At 46.2% G+C, this 21914-nt stretch overlaps 1 protein-coding gene across 1 annotated transcript in view; it reads right to left on the bottom strand.

Annotated features, from left to right (window-relative positions):
* ANO2 (anoctamin 2) overlaps nt 1-21914 on the bottom strand; it is a 421412-nt gene that overhangs the window by 279934 nt on the left and 119564 nt on the right. The window contains exons 8-9 of the mRNA XM_029597539.1: nt 19346-19401; nt 16661-16702 (exon numbers count right to left, since the gene is read on the bottom strand). Of these exons, the coding sequence (XP_029453399.1) occupies nt 16661-16702; nt 19346-19401 (98 nt within the window). The remainder of the gene's footprint in view (nt 1-16660; nt 16703-19345; nt 19402-21914) is intronic.

The raw sequence follows: 21914 nt of genomic DNA, 5'->3' as shown, positions 1-21914 counted from the left end.
TCAGGCCAGATGGTGCATTCGGAAGTAGGGATGTGCAGCCAAAAAGTTTTCGTTGCATACGTGATACGTATTCGTGGGGGGTCAATTCCGTTTCATGCGGAAGTATGGAGAATTCCATAAGTTGTCGATCTGTAAATACGTTACTACGGCGAGTTAAATTAGTGTCCCAGCTAAAATTAAAATTAACTACAACCCCCCACCCTCCTGACCACCCCCCCCCCCAAGACTTACCAAAACTCCCTGGTGGTCCAGCGGTGGGGTCCGGGAACTCACTCACACCCTTGGTGCTAGTTTCATCATGGCGCCGATAGCCTTTGTCACAGGGGCTACCGGTGCCATTGGTCAGCCCCGTCACATGGTCATCGGTGCACCGGTAGCCCCTGTGACATAGTATGGGCAAAGGCTATCGGCGCCATTTTGAGTCCTGGCATCGGACGGCAGGTCACTCCGGGACCCCCGTTGGACCCACAGGGACTTTTGGCCAGCTTGGGGGGGCCTCCTGACCCCCACAAGACTTGCCAAAAGTCCAGCGGGGGTCCGGGAGCAACCTCCTTGCACGCCGGCCGTCTGATGCCAATACTCAAAATGGCACCGATCACCTTTGCCCTCACTATACACACATAGTGAGGGCAAAGGCGATCGGCGCCATTTTGAGTCTCAAAATCGCCATCCAATGCCAATACTCAAAATGGCGCCGATCGCCGTCATAGTGAGGGCAAAGGCAATCGGCGCCATTTTGAGTATTGGCATCAGACGGCCGGCGTGCAAGGAGGTCGCTCCCGGACCCCCGCTGGACTTTTGGCAAGTCTTGTGGGGGTCAGGAGGCCCCCTCAAGCTGGCCAAAAGTCCCTGTGGGTCCAACAGGGGTCCCGGAGCGACCTGCCGTCCGATGCCAGGACTCAAAATGGCGCCGATAGCCTTTGCCCATACTATGTCAAGGGGCTACCAGTGCCATTGGTCAGCCCCTGTCACATGGTAGGAGCACAAGATGGTGCCGATGGCCATGTGACAGGGGCTGACCAATGGCACCGGTAGCCCCTGTGCAAAGGCTATTGGTGCCATGATGAAACTAGCACCGAGGGTGTGAGTGAGTTCTCGGACCCCACCGCTGGACCACCAGGGAGTTTTGGTAAGTCTTGGGGGGGTCAGGAGGGTGAGGGGTTTAAATTTTTATTTAGGCCGAATAAAACAGAAATCTGTTTAATACGTGGGGAGTCGCGATGCATTTCGCCTCCCCACGTATTTAACAGATAGCAAAAAATAAGTTGCGGATTACAAATCCGTGGAAAACGGATGCACATCCCTACTGGTTACACCCAGTGTCAAAATACTAGCTGGGTCAACTGTGGGGCCGGCCTTCTGTGCGCTGTGGTAGTGTCCAAGCTCTGTACTGTCGAATTTGGGCCGACATTTAGCAACAGGCAACAAAGACAACTGCCTAGGGTGCTAAATTTTGAAGGACATCGCATACCTGGGCTTCTCCTGCTTCCTATTCCTCTCCCCACCCTCCCACACTCCAACCTCAGCCACAGGCGTTAGAATCTTCAGAAAGAACGTGGACAGCAATTTTCAAAGTCATTTCTGCAGGAAAAAGAACGCATTTTGCCTATGGAAATGGAGGCCACAAGATTTAGCAACTTTAAGAAAGTGGCTTGGAGGCTCCGCCTATGTCAGTAAAACCCCTTTGGAGGTAGGTTTTTAGGCTGGGCCTCTATGAAATAGCAGCTTCATCACAATGTGCAGGAGCCCATCATGCTCCTGCCATTACGTTATCCCAAACTAACAGGGTTATTTTCTAAAGATTTATCACACGCGATATGGCCATATTGCGTGCGATAAGCCTCTATCGCATGCGAAAAGGCCCTTTTCGCGTGCGATAGCATGCAAAATCGATTCGGGGCAGTGAGGGGGTGGACTCGGCGGTGTCTTCGCTGGCGGCGATAATGTTACTAATGTTATTGTCGCCAGTAGCACACCGAATAGCACCACCTTTCACGGTGCTGCTATTCGGTGCGAAAGCCGGCAGCGAAGACACCATAGTGGTGCAAAGGCTGTAGGCTTTCGGAGGCCCGCCCCTCCCTTTGCCCCCCCCCCCCCCCCCCACCCCCTGCAATGAATGATGAATCCGGGCCTAAGAGAGAAGGCTAAAAACACTTGCCCACACTTCAGGCACCTTTTGTCTCATTTAAATATTCTCTAAAGCTCTTACGTGACCCAGCTCCTATGGGTAAAAGGGAAAAAAATAGAAATCTGTTATTCCAGCTAAAAAAAAAAAGCCAAGGCCTCATGAGATGTTCGGGAGAATGTTACATAGCAGTTAGAAAGGGCTCACATATAGGGAGCAATCAGGAAATACAAAGGAATTCTCTCATTACACATCCAGACGAAGCCATCCCTTCACAAACACTGCCTATCTCTTCTTTACTATTCTGAAGCCGTAGTCTCCACCTCAGCCCTCCTAGGAGTGAAGCCTTGAGAGCTCAGTCCTCAAGCCAGGACTGTAAAATTTCAGATTACCAACGCTGCCTCAAGGGTATTCTAAGATCTGGCCAGAACAATGGACGGTAACTACTAGAGGTTAGCGTTTACGGCCTGCCATAATAGCCTTTTAGCATACCTGCATCTTCATGCATTAAACGCAGCACTGTGGAAGAGCTGCAGATTAACTCTCAGCTCCACCAGCAGCAAGGGCAATCCCTTGACCCTGAGTTATCCCAGCATGAAGTGTACAAGTGGAGGTTAGCAGCGAAGAAGAGTGAATAATAAAGATCTCATGGCTGCTCTGCTAGGAGCTCCATGAATACCTTGGGAAGGAGGCTGGGGCGAGCGGTTAATTTATTGCCTCTCTCCTCTAACTGGCAGATTCCTTTCTGCAGAGATCCTGCCTTGTATCGGAAGGACATTGCTGGCTCCCACATTGCCCAACTATTGCATCTCGGAGGGCTTCTCCCCTCCCAGACTTCCCACAAAACCAAGAGACTGTTGACTACTACGACCTTTTATTTCACGCTGTTAAATAAATGAATTATCTGTTGAATTCTTCTTTTAGAAAATCTACCCAGACGGCTTGATTCATACGAGTGGGGGAGGAATCCCATCAGGTAAAGCGGCACAGGGGGGTAAAAATAGGGGGGAGGTGGATTTATATAAAAATATTACAAATACCCCTCCCTTCCTCATCTTTTTTCATCTGATTGGAGCTTTTCAGGAAATGAAACTCTGCAATGAAGCAGATAGAAACCAGATGACGTGCAGACTAACTGTACGGCAGGCTCTGTGTCTGGGCAGGCCGCACGGACATGTGTGGAGAATCAGAGCAGTGTTTCTAGAAAGAACCTTCTATGCCTCGTACACGTAACACTTCGTAAAAGGATCCAATAGGTAGGGCTAAAGAGAGCAGCGTTAAAAAAAATGCAACTTGCAACAAGTACTGACAGCTTAGGTTTTTCCAGATTCTGAGATTTTGAAGTCCTTTTAATATGCGCACGCTTCCTCCGTTAGCAGCCATTCGTGTTGGATAGCTGCCACGGCACTGATCCGCCTTCAGGTGGAGGGAGAGATGAGCCAGTCCCCTTGGAGACGACACTGAACTCCAGTCATGCATGAAAAACAGTTTTTGAATGCTCATGCCAAACTAAAACAGGCTTTCAAATCCCTCCAGTCTCTCGGGTGCCCCCTAACTTGAAGACGAAGCACTGTTGTACGTTACTAAAAATCCAGTTCTTTACCACTTCCTTGCGTGGTGCCTCCTCGTATTCTAATTTACTGCTGCCAGGTTGAAATTTCTGAGGTCAACACTACCCATGAAGACAGAGAAATCTATTCATTTAGCAAATGATTGTTTATCTTAATTTATTATATAATCTTTTTGGTGTAAATATTTTGTTTGATTCAATATTCTTTTCAATATTTTCATAAGCAATACTTCAAAGATGTTAGCAGGAAAATATTTAGGTTTTTTTGCAGATGATATTAGGATCTGCAAAGGAATGGACATTCTTGATGGAAGAAAGTTGAAGGCGTGGTTAAGATTTGAAGCAAAAGAGCGGTACATTTGGAATACAGCAATCCAAGGGAGCAGCGCGCAGTGGGAGTGAGAGATGCCGGCGTGCGTTAAACAGGAGTAAAACCACAAGGTGAACAAATCCGTTGACCTCAGGATTGCAAAACAATGTGAAGAGGAAGTTTTTGAGCCAGAGCAAAGCTAGTGTGAACAGGAGAAATATTAGCATTAAACAATTTTAAAAAGGGTGGAGCTAATGCCTTTTTATTCAAGTCATTCAAGCACTATGTCTAATTCTGGAGCCTGTACCTCCAAATAGATACAGAAATATAGAGGCAGTTCAGAGAATTGCTAGCAAAATGGTGCAAAGTGTACAGTGTGCAGAGTGTGCACACCAAAAGCACTGAGAATTGAGTTTTAAGGACTTAAATATGTATACCTGAGAGAAGAGGAGAGAGAGAAGAAGCATATGATAGAGACATTCAAATTCCTCAATTGTATGAATAATGCACAAGAAGCAAACACTGGAGGAGTCACGTGATGACCTGCTAAGGAAGCAGCCCCAATTATATCCTATCCTAGTACTGGTTTTCATTTTTTCTATTGATTTTATTTCTCTATCTCATTTGGGTGTTTATTATTCAGTTGGTGATTGGCTGGAGTGATGATATGGACAAATTTGTTGCTCAGGAGTTGACTGATATGTTTGCCAAACCACGGAAAACTATGGCCGACAAGAGCAAATCTCCATAGGAAGTTTATGCTACCAAAGTCTCCTTTTTGGTAGAAGCTATTCAAGAAATGTCTGTGAAATTTTTGAAAACCGTTACTAACTCACGGGCCGATACAGTAAAGTCTGTGGGAGAGCGGGCAAACGCCCGCTCTCCTGGCGCGTGCACCGGCAAGATTCAGTATTTAAATTAGGTCCGGCGGTAGATCCGGGTAAAAGGAGGCGCTAGGGACACTAGCGCGTCCCTAGCGCCTCCTTTTTGACAGGAGCGGCAGCTGTCAGCGGGTTTGACAGCCGACGCTCAATTTTGCCGGTGTCGGTTCTCGAGCCCGCTGACAGCCACGGGCTCGGAAACCGGACGCCAGCAAAATTGAGCATCCGGTTTTCGGCCCGACAACCACGGGCCGAATTCACTTTTTTTTTTTTTTTTTTACTTTTTTTTCTCTTTGGGACCTCTGACTTAATATCACTATGATATTAAGTCGGAGGGTGCACAGAAAAGCTGCGTTTTGAAGGAGGTTGTTACCCCTGATGAAGCTGCCAGGCAGGCAGCGAAACACCGGCCGCTGTCGGGAATTTGGCTATAACACTCTCGGGACATTGGACATTGTTTACATTTGTCATTTCAGGAACAATATGTGGCAGATTTTAGAAGGCCCGCGCGCGTAAATCCTTCCAGATTTACGTGCGCAGGGCCCTCGCGCGCCTATTTTGCATAGGCCGCCGGCGCGCGTAAAGCCCCGGGGCTTTCGAAAAGGGGAGGGAGGGGGCGTATCCAGGGGCGTTCCCGAAACGACGCAGCGTTTTGGGGGCGTGCCGTGGCGTTTCGGGGGCGGGCCCGGGGGCGTGGTCGAGGCCTCCGGACCAGCCCCCGGGACCGGAGGATGGAGCGGAGCTGCTGGCCGACGTGCGCAAAGTTACACCTGCTTTCAAGCAGCTTGTGATAAATTGCAGGAAGACCTTGTGAGACTGGTAAATTGGGCATCCAAATGGCAGATGAAATTTAATGTGGATAAGTGCAAGGTGATGCATATAGGGAAAAATAACCCATGCTGTAATTACACAATGTCGGGTTCCATATTAGGTGCTACAACCCAAGAAAGAGATCTAGGAGTCATAGTGGATAACACATTGAAGTCGTCGGCTCAGTGTGCTGCAGCAGTCAAAAAAGCAAACAGAATGTTAGGAATTATTAGGAAGGGAATGGTGAATAAACGGAAAATGTCATAATGCCTCTGTATCGCTCCATGGTGAGACCGCACCTTGAATACTGTGTACAATTCTGGTAGCCGCATCTCAAAAAAGATATAGTTGCGATGGAGAAGGTACAGAGAAGGGCAGCCAAGCCGCACATTTTATTTTCAGAAATTAGCTCCTACTCAAAAGTAGACGTTAAAATTTCTGCCGGCACCGATGATATTAAGTCGGAGGTCCCAAAAGTTAAAAATAATTTTTAAAAAAATGTTAAGTCGGACCGCGGCTTGCGGGTTCAAACCAGATGCTCAATTTTGCCGGCGTCCAGTTTACGAACCCGTGGCTATCAGCGGGTTTGAGAACCGACGCCGGCAAAATTGAGCGTCAGCTGTCAAACTTGCTGACAGCCGCCGCTCCTGTCAAAAAAGAGGCGCTAGGGACGCGCTAGTGTTCCTAGCGCCTCTTTTTACTGCGGACCCTAATTTGAATATTTTTTTTTACTGAATCGCGTGCACAGGAGAGTGGCCTGTGCACACGCTGGGAGAGTGGGCGCTCGCCTGCTCTCCTGCGAATTTTACTATATCGGCCTGTATGTGCATCACTTTGCACTCGTCTACATTAAATTAGATTTGTAATTTGCATACCCAGTCTCCAAGTTTTGCAAGGTCCTCTTGCAATTTCTCACAATCCTCTTGTGATTTGACAATTCTGAATAATTTTGTGTCATCAGCAAATTTGATCACCTCACTTGTTCCCATTTCCAGGTCATTTATAAATATATTAAAAAGCATCAGTCCCAGAACAGGTCCATGGGGCACTCCACTACACACCTTTTTCCATTGGGAAAAGTTACCATTTAGCCCTACTCTCTGTATTCTATGCCTTTCTTATTTCTCTAATTCTCTTTTTTCAAATGTTGTATCTACTGTTATACTTGACAATGTCCTTTCTGATCATTCTATCATTTCTCTGATTCTCTACTGTGGAGAAAAGGGATCTCCTCGTTCATGGATGAATTCTGCCCTGTACTATGATGATGAGTTTAAGGAATTTTTGTCCCAAGTTTGGTCAAATTATTTTTCAGAAAACAAAATCTCTGGGATCAATAACATCATTTTTGGGAGGCTAGTAAAGCTGTATTAAGGGGACAGATTATCGCCTGTGTTGCAGGGAAGAGGTGTAAGGCAGATGCTAATATTTTGCAACTGACTCACAACCTGCATCTATTAAAGCAGCAGCATATGCGTACACTGCAGGACGTAGATAAACAAGATTTACTAGAAGCTCGCAAATAGTAAACAGACAGGAAACAGAGAGTAGGATTAAATGGACAATTTTCTCAATGGAAGGGAGTGGACAGTGGAGTGCCTCAGGGATCTGTTCTGGGACCCTTACTTTTCAATATATTTATAAATGATCTGGAAAGAAATACAAGTGAGGTAATCAAATTTGCAGATGATACAAAATTGTTCAGAGTAGTTAAATCACAAGCAGATTGTGATAAATTGCAGGAAGACCTTGTGAGGCTGGAAAATTGGGCATCTAAATGGCAGATGAAATTTAATGTGGACAAGTGCAAGGTGATGCATAGAGGGAAAAATAACCCATGCTATAGTTACACAATGTTAGGTTCCATATTAGGTGCTACTACCAAAGAAAGAGATCTAGGCGTCATAGTGGATAACACATTGAAATCGTCGGTTCAGTGTGCTGCGGCAGTCAAAAAAGCAAACAGAATGTTGGGAATTATTAGAAAGGGAATGGTGAATAAAACGGAAAATGTCATAATGCCTCTGTATCGCTCCATGGTGAGACCGCACCTTGAATATTGTGTACAATTCTGGTCGCCGCATCTCAAAAAAGATATAATTGTGATGGAGAAGGTACAGAGAAGGGCAACCAAAATGATAAAGGGAATGGAATAGCTCCCCTATGAGGAAAGACTAAAGAGGTTAGGACTTTTCAGCTTGGAGAAGAGACGGCTGAGGGGGGATATGATAGAGGTGTTTAAAATCATGAGAGGTCTAGAACGGGTAGATGTGAATTGGTTTTTTATTCTTTCGAATAATAGAAAGACTAGGGGGCACTCCATGAAGTTAGCATGTGGTACATTTAAAACTAATTGGAGAAAGTTATTTTTCACTCAACGCACAATTAAACTCTGGAATTTGTTGCCAGAGGATATGGTTGGTGCAGTTAGTATAGCTGTGTTTAAAAAAGGATTGGATAAGTTCTTGGAGGAGAAGTCCGTTACCTGCTATTAATTAAGTTGACTTAGAAAATAGCCACTGCTATTACTAGCAACGGTAACATGGAATAGACTTAGTTTTTGGGTACTTGCCAGGTTCTTATGGCCTGGATTGGCCACTGTTGGAAACAGGATGCTGGGCTTGATGGACCCTTGGTCTGACCCAGTATGGCATATTCTTATGTTCTTATGTTGTTGAGAATGGCCTCGAAAGGGCCTTGCATTCTGTTATATATCGGTGGTTTCGTGTGCCCATGGGCCTCAGCCCGACCCCGACCTTCAGAACCGAGCCAAAGGTTGACGGTGGCTCTGCATGGCTGACGGTCTACCCTCCGCCAGGCCGGCAAGCTCCCATGGCCAAACATCCGAGGATGTTGGATGGTGAATGGTCCTCTGACCATTCCGGGCCCTTTCGGACCTGCTGCGAGCAGCATGGAGCAGCAGGCCTGGCCTGAGGTTGAGGGCAGACGGGCCTTGACATGAAGACATGACTGTGGATTGATGCGACGGCATCCAGACGAAGACACATGGCTGATGCAACGGCATCCAGGGACGAAGACACATGACTGATGCAATGGTATCACGAGGCACAAGGACTAGGGGATGATGCAACGGCATCCATGGCGAGGACACAAGGCTGATGCAAAGGCATCCATGATGTAGACACTTGGGATTGATGTGGACAGCATCCAGATGAGACTCTTGACATCCACAAAGGCAACACGAGGCATGGACATTGGCACTGTCTCTCAGGGCGTCCTACTCAGGCCACCCGCGGGACTGAGTCGCGGACCACCCTGTTCGTTACGCGCCCTACACAGCCCTTGCAGACTGGTCACGGACCACGACGGGAGCAGGACAGCACAGGAACACACATCAGGACTTGACGGCTCAGGAGCACAGGACAACCGTCCACCGGCAGGCTAGTCCACCCAGGAGTACTGCATCTGAGGGACCACTGGCCTACCGGACCAGAAGGCTCGAGAGCAAAGACGAGGCATGGCGTAGGGAAGAACATCCAGGAAGACAGGAACACCAGGACGAGGAAACCATAACGAGACATCTGGACGTGGACAAGGACCTCAGGCGAAACACCAAGATGAAGACGTGAAGAAGGCGGACAAGACGAGGAGCTCCACGAAAACATAGGACCTTACAACTCTGGCAGGCAGGAGCCTCCAGATAGGAGTCATCACAATGCCAGGCCTGGAACAAATGACAGAGCAGCCCTAAATAGTGCTGAGGCAGGAAACAGTCATCCATGTGGGGCCCAGACACTGCCTGTGTCTGGCCCTTTAAATAGGAGAAGAAGACGTGGCCGCGCGCCTAGAGAGCAGGAAACGGGCTGTGCAGGACCATGGCCAGCAGCCTGCACAGCATCTTTGCGGAAGACGTCAGAGAGGCAGGGCTGAGCCTCAGCGCAGGCTCCAACATCAGCAGCGGCTCCAGCCATTGCAGGAGGCCCCGGGGACGGCTCCAGCCACTACTCGAGCCCGGGGCTGCGGCCTGAACGCCGCGAAGATAGAATCAACGTCGGGGCGGTCCCAGCCCCGTGGAAGGCCGCGGCTCCGGCCGCGGAGGTCAAGATAGAGCAGGTCGGCCTCCGGGCCGCGTGGGCAGGCTGACGACAGCGTCCTGCCGCATCGGCGAAGACAGCTGCGGTGAGTGAGTCAGTGCTTGCTCGCAGGGAACACCAGCGGGCAGCGCTGTTCATAACATACGTTGTATACATTTCTAGATCATTGGGCTAACTTGCAGTCCATCTACTATAAATTTCATCTACTTAGCTATGGTAATAAAGCTAGACGATTGTTAGCACGAGTGGTCCATAATGACAAGAGCTCAGTTTCTCTCTTCTCTTAAAATGGCTGATGGATCTATAAATTCTAAAATGTCTGAGATCTCTAGAACCTTTGTTAATTTTTTTTTCAAAAATGTTATGCATCTCAGGCTGGAGCAGATTCTTCTCTTGAATATTTTTTCCATGGTTTTCCTGTTCCCTGTTTATCTGATGATCACATATCCTTTTTCAAAAACCAATTACTGAGCTAGAATTAGTGGCTCAAATAAAGAAATTGAAATTGTCAAAGGCTGCTGGGGCTGATGCTCTGGGGAACGACTTTTATAAAATTTTGGGACAATCTGTGGTACCCACTCTACAGGCTATATTCACTGAAGCAACAGGACCACAAATGGTTTTCTAATGACACAAATAGAGCATTGATTACCATCTCACATAAAAAAAAAAGATCCTGTTTTGCCTGCATCATAAATTCCTATCTCAGATGTGAAATTATTTGCCTCCTTTTTGGCTGCCAGACTGGCTGGTGTAATTTTGTACCTGGTTGGTCCGGAACAAGCGGGATTTGTACGTAACAGGTTCTCATTAGTAAATATAGTGAAGACGCTGAAAAAACATTTTACAAGGTTAACTGGTCTTTTCTTTTCTGGATACTTGCAGAATATGGTTCCTGTGATTTTTTTCTGCAAGGTATTCAGGCACCATATGACTGCAACAGGACTCAACTTGTAGTGAATGGACATCCGTCTGATCCTTTTCCTGCCAAGGTTGCCCATTATCCCCACTATTGTTTTTGCTTTTTTTTGGAGCCTCTGGCAATTAAACTAAGAAACCTGCACGGATTTCAAGGTATTTCCTATTTGCTGATACTATGCTGCTTTTTATCAATAACCCTCAGGCAGCTATTTTGAGTGCTGTCAATATTATTTCACATTTTGGATTATTTTCGGGACTGAGTATCACCTATTCTAAATCTATAGATTTTCTGTTGGATAAAACTCTACCGGACAGATGGTCTGGCACCTTTCCTTTTGCATGGGAACTAGAAAAGTTTACCTCTCTGGGTTTACAGCTGTCTCAAACTTACTCGACCGTTTACAATTTAAATATGAGAGATGCCATAGATAAAGTAAAGAAGCTCTTGGCTCGAAGGCACGAGTTGCCGCTATCATTGCATGGTAGATGTACCTTGGTGAAAATATTAGCATTACTACTGAAGGTGTTAAACCCCATGCAAATAGTTCCCTGTTGGGTTAAACCAAAGGATATTAACACCTTTAAATCTGCGATCATTCATTTCCTATGGAAAGGTAAGCCTGCACGAATCAACTAAGCTGAATTATTAAATGATAGACAGCAGGGGTCTGCGTCTGCCTGATTTGCGAAGGTACAATGCGGCTTGTCAGATGAGGCTGATTGCTGTTATATCGATGGGATATAATAAGTTTGCTGTTGTACCCCTATTCCATTCTGCCAGTGATGATATTTCATCAGGAAAATGCCTGCAGTTTTTTAGAATGGGACTCTCATCTGCTCTGTTCCCTGCGTGAAGGTGGATGTGTAATTATTTTAAGCTATCCCCTCAAGTGTCGCCTTTTGTGCAATTCATTCACCACGAAATGTTTCCCCTGGGTCAAGAATTTGATATTTTTCATTTCTGGAAGGAAAGGGGATTGACTACGGTGTGTGATTTCTTATGTACTATGGCTGAACTGGATTCTTCTAAAAATTTGCAGGACCGGTGGAAGATCTCAAATACTCATGTCTACGATATTTACAGGCGAGACATTTTGTTAACTCACTCTCGGACCGATACAGTAAAGCAGGGCCCAGCTTGCACGCTTTTTAATGTGAATTGGACGCGCGTTTTAGATGCGTAAGACGGACGCGCATGTATATGCTCTACCGTGTCCTTAGCGTGTGCTGAAAACGACGCATTACAATTAGCGCCTGCTGCATGTAGATGGTATTTTAATGATGTTTAATGACCTGATTAGCTATTCCCCTCAATACAGTAATGCGCGCTCAAAATAGCGCGTCTTTAACCTGCACATTTTCCGCGTCTTTACCCTCAATATTTACCGCCTACCCTGACCCTGGCATTAGTGTGGTGCTGTGCTCTTGACAGTCGTGAATATCCAACAGACAGCATCAGACAGCGTCATGGACTACATGTATATATTGGCTTTGGTGATCTTTTTTCTTCGGGTGAGAATGAGATTAAGAAATGTTCTGCGAGCAAATTCTAGACGGCCTATTGGAGACAACAGCCAACAGGAGAACCCGGCACAAAGACTGGAGGAGGTACGTATATGTTTGTTTTTTAATGTCTAACGGTAGCATTTTTCTGTCTGGGTGTCTCTGAGGCTCCGCAGGCCCAGCAGAGACACCGACGCCTGTACGGATGTCAGGAGAAGGATGCAGTGCCAGGCCTTCTTCCAGCATCTACAATTAGGCATCCCTGTGGCTCCGCGGGTCCATCGCAGACATGGATGCCTGTATGGATGCTGCACCCGACCTTCCTCCGGTGTCTCGAATTAGGCATCCCTGAGGCTCTGTTTCTATTTCTTAAATGAATAATCAAGATTTATTAGGTTTCGCTGATTTTCTTGTGTTGTTTTTCATGCAGGCACAGAGGGATAGAGTCGTCCGTGCACAGGACAGGGACATTGGCAGACCAGGACGGGCCTTTGGCAGACCTGGACGTATCATTCGCCCATGGACAACTCTCTTTGGCATGTTGGGCACTCAAGGCGCTCACGGCAGTGGCCATGGATGTTGGACGTCCGGAAAGAGGTGGGAATGTCCATGATCAGAGGCCCTGCTGCCTTCCACCGTCCGGGTGCTCAAGGCAGCGGCCATGGACGTTGGAAGGTAGCAGGGCCTTCGATCATGGATGTTCGGAAAGAGACCCTGCATGGACACCGAATGGACTCCGGAACCGCTGCCCTGAGCACCCGGACATCCAAGATCGGAGGCCCCTCTACCTTACAACGTCCATGGCCACTACCCTGAGTGCCCGGACGTGGAATATAGCGGGGCTTCCGATCTTGGACGTCCGGGTACTCAGGGCAGCGGTCCCGGTGTCCATGCGGGGTCTGTTGGAAAGAACCATCCAACAGTATTCCCTTACCTGCTGAAAGTGTTGCCGATCTTCCAAAGATATCCAAAGGTACCACTGTAACCACTCTGACCTGGCCCGAACCAAATACAAAGGGATTTTTTTACTTGGCAATGCGACTTATATACACGTCCAAGGTAGGATTATGACGCGGCGATGATATCACAAAGGGGGAACAACGGGATAAGTTTCAAGATTGAAGAAAAGTTTGGAATGTAACATTTTGTTACCTTTTCAAAATGACATTTCCCGTTCCATAGAAATGACATGTATGGAAGCAGCGCACCCTGGATACTGTATAGGCACTCTATAACGTCCTATACAGTAAAATCAATTGCGAACGCCTACTGCTTGATAGGCGCGCTTTTGGCACTCCTTTGGCGCCCCTTAGATTTGCGTCTAATTTGAATACTGAATTGAGCGGATTGTGAACCAAAATGTGCGTGCGTCAAATGAGCGGGTGCCGGACACTGCCGCACATTTTTTTACGCGTCGGTACTGTATCGGCCCGTCTTGTAAGCAGTATGCCATGAAATCCCTAGCGGGCAGATCTGATCGATGTCTTAAGCGTACACTTGTCAAGGATAACAAGATCGCCTGGTGGTATAAAATAATCAGAAATCATGCTGAAGCTGCATTTTTGGTGACATTAGCTGCAAGGTGGTCTGGGGATCTGGGATTGGAGCTTACAGGTGATGACTTATCTGATTATTTTTCTTCCATTTATCAATTAACTTCTAGTATTTATACCAGGGAAACAAAGTTTAAACTGCTCCATAGGGCTTGACAGAAGCAGAGCAGACAGGTTTGGCCTTTAGGACACAGATCCTTGCCGTAAATGCCATACTGAGCCTGGCACATATTTACATATGTTTGTCTGTTCTACGAAGCTGCAGCTCTTTTGGCAAGGAATTCAAAACAGATCGGATAGGATTGTGGGGAAATCTAGGCCGTTAACAATAGCACTTATTCTCGGCTTTGATTTAGAAGGTGATAATTATACTGCTGAAGAAAGGCGATTTTATATCTAGCTACTCTACTGGGTGAAAAAGCTGTGCTGACACTCTGGGTGGGTGAATCTGCCCCCACTACCTCGTCTGGGGAACAGTCAATGCTGCATTATTTTTACAATGATTTCCTACATTTCAAGAAGTCGAAGTCTGCAAAAACGGAAAGGTCTTTACATTGATGATCTAAATTCTGGAATACTCTGCCTGCAGATGTTCAACGTTCCATTGCATCGTTTCGGAATAAGTTGCTTAATTTAATCGTCCTTGATATATATATTTTACAAGGGACGTATGACTGGGCCCTGACCAGTGAGCGTGAGTGGCTGGGGGGGGGGATTATTTTCTTTATTGTTCGATGTTATTATGGGCAATTATGTAAAAGCCTCTTTCGGATAGTAGAAAGACTAGGGGGCACTCCATGAAGTTAGCATGGGGCACATTTAAAACTAATCGGAGAAAGTTCTTTTTTACTCAACGCACAATTAAACTCTGGAATTTGTTGCCAGAGGATGTGGTTAGTGCAGTTAGTATAGCTGTGTTTAAAAAAGGATTGGATAAGTTCTTGGAGGAGAAGTCCATTACCTGCTATTAAGTTCACTTAGAGAATAGCCACTGCCATTAGCAATGGTTACATGGAATAGACTTAGTTTTTGGGTACTTGCCAGGTTCTTATGGCCTGGATTGGCCACTGTTGGAAACAGGATGCTGGGCTTGATGGACCCTTGGTCTGACCCAGTATGGCATTTTCTTATGTTCTTATGTTCTTAGCCTCGCGAGATGAACATTACTGTATTGCTTTTACTCTCTTCCGTACTTGTCATTGTCGCTGTCTAATTATTATTGTGGATTGTTTATATTAGCCGTCTCTGGAATAAAATATTATTAAAAAAAAAAAAAAGAAGCAGAAGCAAACACCAGAGCAAGGGGGGCCAATGTATGAGGCTGAAAGGGGGCCGGGTGCAATATTAGAAAATGTGTCGTCACAGCACGGCTGGTGGAGGCATGGAACGGTTTCCCACGGGAGGCAGCAAAAGCAATAAGAGAAAAGAAAACAGCAAGAGGTGATCAGCTGGAGTCGGAAAGAAACTGGGCAGACTGGATGGGTCTGGCAGTCTTTAAGGCAAATTTTTAAAGCCCTGCGAGCGCAAAAGCCGGGAAAATCGCGCAGAAGTCGGGCCGGCGCACACCGCGCGGATTTTAAAAGGCGCGTGAGTACGCACATATCTCCCGGTATGCGTACAAAACTTTTTTTTTAATAAATATCCTTTACCTGGGCAGACTGGGAACGAACTGGGGAAACTGGTAATTGCGTCGGCGCTTATCTACTAAACTCCCCCCACTTGTGTGGTAGAGGCGGCATTTGTGCGCACATGCATTTGTCTATATAAAATTGGGCGCACATGCACGCACGTTCAGCCTAGTTCATACCATGTGCGCACATATGCACGTAAGTTATAAAACATCCGCATCCACTGGTACGAGCCAGCACATGTGCGTACATGTCCGCCTGTGCGGCTGTTTAAACGTCACTGTCCCCATCTACTGGTACTGGTGCAAAAACCGTGCAATTTAGGTTCCTAGCCCACAAGGGCTCTCTCCAATTTTGTGTCCATAGCAAAGTTAAAAATTTTAAATAACAGAGGACTTCCTCATTCTTTACAATATCGATTTTCATTTATATAAGCACAATCAGTGTACACAGTGTTTAAAATAAACCATAGAGTCCTAACAAAACTGCAGGCCAAGTCTGAACGCGGGAGTAAGGTCAGGGTTAAATGACGTACCAAGGGTCGCACACTGACTTGCTGAGTGAAACCTGAACCCTGCTTGTTGCTCTGACCATTAATAAGCGATGCCGCAGCTCCATGTCTAGGAAGAACATAAGGCTTCATTTAAGCCCTGTGTGACAACATATCGACCGTATGACCTTCGTGTACCAGAAGGGCCTTAATCAACCATATAAACCCTTTTGCACAGCTGAGAAACAACCACATCAAAGGTTTATATGAATCTCTTAGAGGGGAAAAAAGACCCTTCCGGTGCCACAAAGCATGCAACATAAGATTTATATATATATATATATAAAACCTGAAAGAGAGAGCAAGGGACAGAATATTTTATAATACAATAAAAAGGAGCACATTACTATGTCATGTGAATTTGTAAGCTGTTAAACAGTTCAGAGAGTTATACTTCTGGCCTAATATTCATCATCCATGTGAAGCACTAAAACAGAAAGAGTGTTTACATATTTCTTCTAGGTTTAGATTGGAAAATCCAAGCTACAGCCCAGTGATCTGGGAGCACTGTTTTGTAAAGAACCATCAAGGGCTGTCAAATGCGTGTGAGGCTGTTGTCTGTGCTCACTCCTGTGGGACTGAGAATTGTGGGGAAAATATTTTGAACCCAGATGATGGTGACTCCACTGTAAGTATGGCTCTTTCACCAGGTGCAGAGAAAGGAAAGAGCTGGTGGTGAATGACCACAATCTTGTAACTCTTGTCTCTGTTAGGCAGAGAGTAGCTGGATGTAAATCTAGATACAACGTTTTACCTTTCTGTCATTCACTTCGCCATGGCTGTATTCATAATCACCCTGAAAAAGAAAATATATGCAGTGAGCATTCGGGAATCAGAAAAGCCATGCCTGGGATTTTACTGGACAACAGTTGCTTAGTCCATCACAAGCAGGCTGATGTAGTAAAGTTAGCCAAATTTCACAAGCTCTGCTTCATGCACAGAAATGACAAATAGTTTGTAACTGGGCACGCTATTTTCCCTTTTTAGCACATGAAATGGATTTTGCAAAACTTTTGGGTTTGCAAATTGCAAACTTTTGTGGGTAGTTTTACACCTGCATAATTGTATTTAGATTTATAGTTACTGATGTGCTGGAAGTAAAATTATGCAAAGCAGCCCATTAACTTAGCGCATTGTAAAACCACATGTGAAATTAACATTCCAATGAGTTGTACGATTTTGTTGTGAAATTTTCCGTAGCAAAAATGCATGCGACATTTTTCTACAGGGGCTTCTTTGCATATAAGTCCTGGTAGAAAACTAGCATCTGAGCAGATCACACATATAGGCCAATGCAATATTGTGCGCTCAGGTGAGCGCACAGGTTAACTCGTGGTCGGACGCACATTTTGGTCGCCCGTCCATCACCCCTGATGCAATAAAGGGATCTGTGCATCCAAAACGCGTGTGCAAACCAGTGCATAGCTAACAGCGCTCATCACAGGTAAACGACATGTTGATGAGGCTATTGGCTAGTACTCCCCGAAGTGAAAAATAATCGTGCACCCAACCCACACATTTTAACCCTCAAAAATTAACGCCAGCCCAGAGCTCATGTTAAGTCTTGAGGTGTCCCGAAACCTGAACAGAAAAGCAGAAAATACTGCTCTTCTGTGGTTCTTCCGACTTAATATCGATATTAAGTCGGAGCAACTACAGAAAGCAGCAACCTCAAAGAAGAAGTCTTCACAGGGGTCCGGTTATCAGACGGACGCTCAGTTTCGGAGCGCCTGTTTTCCTAACCCGCACTGACAGCAAATTCTCCTGGGCGCCCAATGCTGAGGAGGTGCTAGGGACGCGCAGTTTCCCCTAGCGCCTCCTTTTTAACGCGGCAGCTCATAGGCTTCCTGCATCGCACGCCAGGGAGAGGTGGAGGGGCGCATTAGGAAAGCGGGCGCTTAATCGTGAGCTCCCGTTTTTTGCACACCAAGGGCCCGATTTTGTAACCCACGCGCGGGCGTAGATTTGTGCGCACAAATCTACTCCCGATTTTATAACATGCGCGCACAGCCGCGCGCATGTTATAAAATCCGGGGTTGGCGTGCGCAAGGGGGTGCACACTTATGCACCTTGCGCGCCGAGCCCTAGGGGAGCCCCAATGGCTTTCCCCATTCCCTCCGAGGCCACTCCAAAATTGGAACAGCCTCGGAGGGAACTTTCCTTCCACCCCTTCCCTCCCTTCCCCTATCTAACCCGCCCCCAGCCCTATCTAAATCCCCCCTACCTTTGTTTTATTATTTATGCCTGCCTCCAGGCAGGCGTAGGTTGCGCGTGCCGGCCAAGTGCCGGCACGAGATCCCCGGGCCCAGCGGCACTGGTGAGGCCTCTGGCCACGCCCTCGCCCCGCCCCTGCTCCGCCCATTTTTTTAAGCCCCGGGGCTTGCGCGCGTCGCTGAGCTTATGCAAAATAGGCTCAGCGCACACAGGAGGGGTTTTAAGGGGTTATGCATGTATATTTCGTGCATAACCCTTTTAAAATCTGCCCCCAATATTGCATCGGCCTGATAATGCTTCAAAACTGAAAGACTAAGGTACATTCATGAACCCCTCTCACCAGTCAGCATCTAATCAAAGTACCAGCAAATAAGTGGCCAGATGTTTGCCACAGCTGTTTTTCTAAATGTATTTCTGTATTGAATGCATAGGGGGAGTCATTTTCATAGAGTGCTTGACCCAGGGAAATGGCCTTTTTCAGAATTGCCTGCCTGAGACGCGGGTAAACTTTGGGTATAGAGCAGAGGCATTTCCGGGGGCTCGCAGTAATTTGCATGCACACGCCTGCATTTTATTTATTTATTTAGAATTTTTATATACCGACATTCTCGATACAAATATCAAATCAGGTCGGTTTCCATAAAACAAAACTGTCGTGGTAAGGCGTTACAATAAACGGAGTTTCTGAACATAAGAATATAAATATTAAATAGACAACAGTGACTCGTCAAATAACGTGAATAAATGTAGTAAATAACTAAAATATAATAAAATAAATAATAAAATAAGATAATATGATATAGACAACAGTAACTCGTTAAATAACGTGAATACATGTAGAAAATAACTAAAAATAAATGATGTGCTAAATTGGGATATACAGGTAACAGTGACCAATGTTTATGGGCCTAGATATGAGTAATGCATGAGACGCCCGTGCATAATTTAGCCTGAAAAGCAACGATGCGCAGAAATTATGAGCAGGAAGTTTTTGTGGGACAATGTCTTAAGGGAAAGTCCATGCATATTTTCCCTTTGAAGACTTGTGTAAAGTCACTGGGTAATTGCCTTGAAATTTATGAGGGCTGGCGCAAAATGACCCTTAATTTAAAAAAAAAACAAAACCCAACAACATTCTTCTATAGAACAGAGCCGGGGTATGGGGGAAATGTGCCGGATTCTGACCCAGCAACGTAAAGAGGAAATAAGGGGCGCGCATACTTACGTCGTGAAGCGGATAAGCTGCCTCATAGACGTGGTTTGCTATTAATGTGGTAATACCTAGAGACAACGAGATGACCAAATTAAAATGAGCTCTAAGAAAATATTGTTAACAGTGTTCAACCAATTCCCACTCCAACTTTAGCTCCTGTTCAGAGTCACTTGCTAGGACCATAATTTGCAGCCCAACACTTATATAGGAGAGCCAAGAAAGATTGCTTTGACACAACCACAGAAGTTGTGACACTTAACGTAACCGATTACAGCTTGATAGCTTCCTTTTTGCAGACATGGTAGAGGAAAACAAAGAAGAACCCCCTTGCATTGTGCGGTTTAGTGTCACATCACAAAGTACCGAAATGCCACAAGGTCAGCATTAATATCTCCTCGCTTTTCATCAGCAGCATCCTCATTCTTTATAGAACGCCTTGCTATTTATAGGATGAGCCAAGCGGTTACGCAATTCCCACTGACCAAACTTTTCCAGCAACCTTTAAACGCGGGAGGGTTACATAGGGAGTGGTGCCGAGAACTGGACCAGTGCTCTAGGTGCTGCCTTTTTCTCCTCTGATCCCTGGGAGCCTTCCCGTGCCAGGTCTCGGAGTCCCACAGGGACTGTGTGTGCATTGGAGAAGAAAGAATTGCTCTGTTTTTCTAGCTGTTTTGACAGAAACATTTAGAACTCCCAAGCAGAATCAATACTTTGCTTATCTTTAAAGAGGAATCTGCTTTAATACCCTAATAAGACCTTGATCAATCCAGGGAACCAGGGCACTCATTGCCAATGCTGCAACGAACTCAAGGAAGAAAATCCCAGACGACCAGGTTCCTGGTGAGCACTGTTGGCCCAACAGGACCTGTCATAACACTTGGCCAGCGAAGGAGCAGATGCCAGAACCAGCCTGACAGCGTAATTCTTTTGGCCTGCATAGATTTTTCCTATCACTGTTAAATCCAGCCCACGGACACTGAACAATGCCATAACATCATCACGGGCCTGTCATCGCACACATTAGCAGGCCACTTTTGATGATGCGCCAAAGTCAGTGGGCCTCTTTTGATGACATGCAGTTGCAGGCGAGCCTCTTTTGATTAGGTCTGCAGCTCACCGTGCATTAGAGCAGTGACCCACCCAAACAAGGCTGCCAGACAACAGATGAAGCGGCCTGCAGCCCGGCCATTGTGAAGAAGGAGGAGTGCCAATGACCCCATTCCTTGGCATCCTAAGAAGGGAGTCTGGTGGGAGCTGAAAAAGAAGCTATGTGTATATGAAAGTGGGAGCCTGTGTATGTGTGAGAGAGAGAGCATGAGCTGGTATTTTTGTGAGGGAAAACCTGAGAGTGAGAGCTTGTGTGTGTCATGGAAGAAAACAGGAAAGAGAAGAAACAAAGAGAAAAAAAGATCCAGGAAAAGGAATTAGGAAAAGACCGACAAGGGGGGAAAGTGGAAAAAAGAAACCAGGACCAACCGATTATAAAATTTAAAAAAAATCAGACAAAACACAAATTATTTGAGATGTTAACAACTGGGATATGCCTGTGGCCCTATGTGCAGTCAGAATGGCCACAGAATAGACACAGGCTAGGGTCTGGCTGGATATTCAGGAACTTTTATTAATTCATAACAGCAAAACAACTCTGCATCTCTTTGCAGCTTATAAACAAAGAAGCCCTATCACAGCTTACAGTCTCTCCGTTTGAGCCTTTCCTAAGCTTCCTCCTGTTTTCCCTGGGGCCTCCTCTTCCCTCCTGGGTCTGGCTAATATACACCTTCCTGGGGCCTCCTCCCGGAGCAGGGTTCCCTGTTGTCTGGGCTTAGGGTGGACCGGGCCAGATCTCTGCATCCAGTCCCTTAAGGTATTTGGGGGTTTCACAATGTCATCTTTGGGAATGGGCATTTTTTTTTTATTTTAACTTTATAAATTCAAACAAGCAAATCCTTGTTCCAGTAAATACTGCGATTGAATTCAAGATTGCCAAAAAGAAAATGCAAGCAGTGCCCTTAGACCCCAATTAAGGGAGAGGAGACACCATAAACGAGAAGCAGGAAGAAAAAGCAGCATTTCTTATATATTTGTGTATATTGGTCTTCCTTCAGTATTCCACTGTTCACAGCGTCTGCTTTCTCGAGCTTTCCATGTCAGTCTTGTCTTCATGTTTTTGTAAATTGTGATCTATTGTTTATGATAATCGGATTTATTATGTTGAATAAAATCAAATGTTTAATGTTAAAGTGTTTTTCCCTGTATCACCATTTCCTGATCTATGTCACACTTTGAGATTTCATTCAAGTCTGTAATACAGTGAAACCAGGGGTGAGCTGGGGCCGCATTATGGGCCGGATTTTAAGGGGTACGCTCAATTTTATAACATGCGCGCGCAGCCGTGCGCATGTTATGAAATCCGGGGTCGGCGCGCGCAAGGGGGTGCACACTTGTGCACCTTGCACGCGCCAAACCCTAGGGGAGCCCCGATGGCTTTCTCCGTTCCCTCCTGCTCCCCACCTTCTCCTCCCTTCCCCTCCCTAACCCGCCCCCCAGCCAAATCTAAACCCCCTCCTCACCTTTGTTTAAT

Source organism: Rhinatrema bivittatum, chromosome 4 (assembly GCF_901001135.1).
Source record: "Rhinatrema bivittatum chromosome 4, aRhiBiv1.1, whole genome shotgun sequence".
NCBI lineage: Eukaryota > Metazoa > Chordata > Amphibia > Gymnophiona > Rhinatrematidae > Rhinatrema > Rhinatrema bivittatum.
Note: the sequence above shows the minus strand (reverse complement) of the source record. Positions and strands in the feature narration are given on the sequence as shown.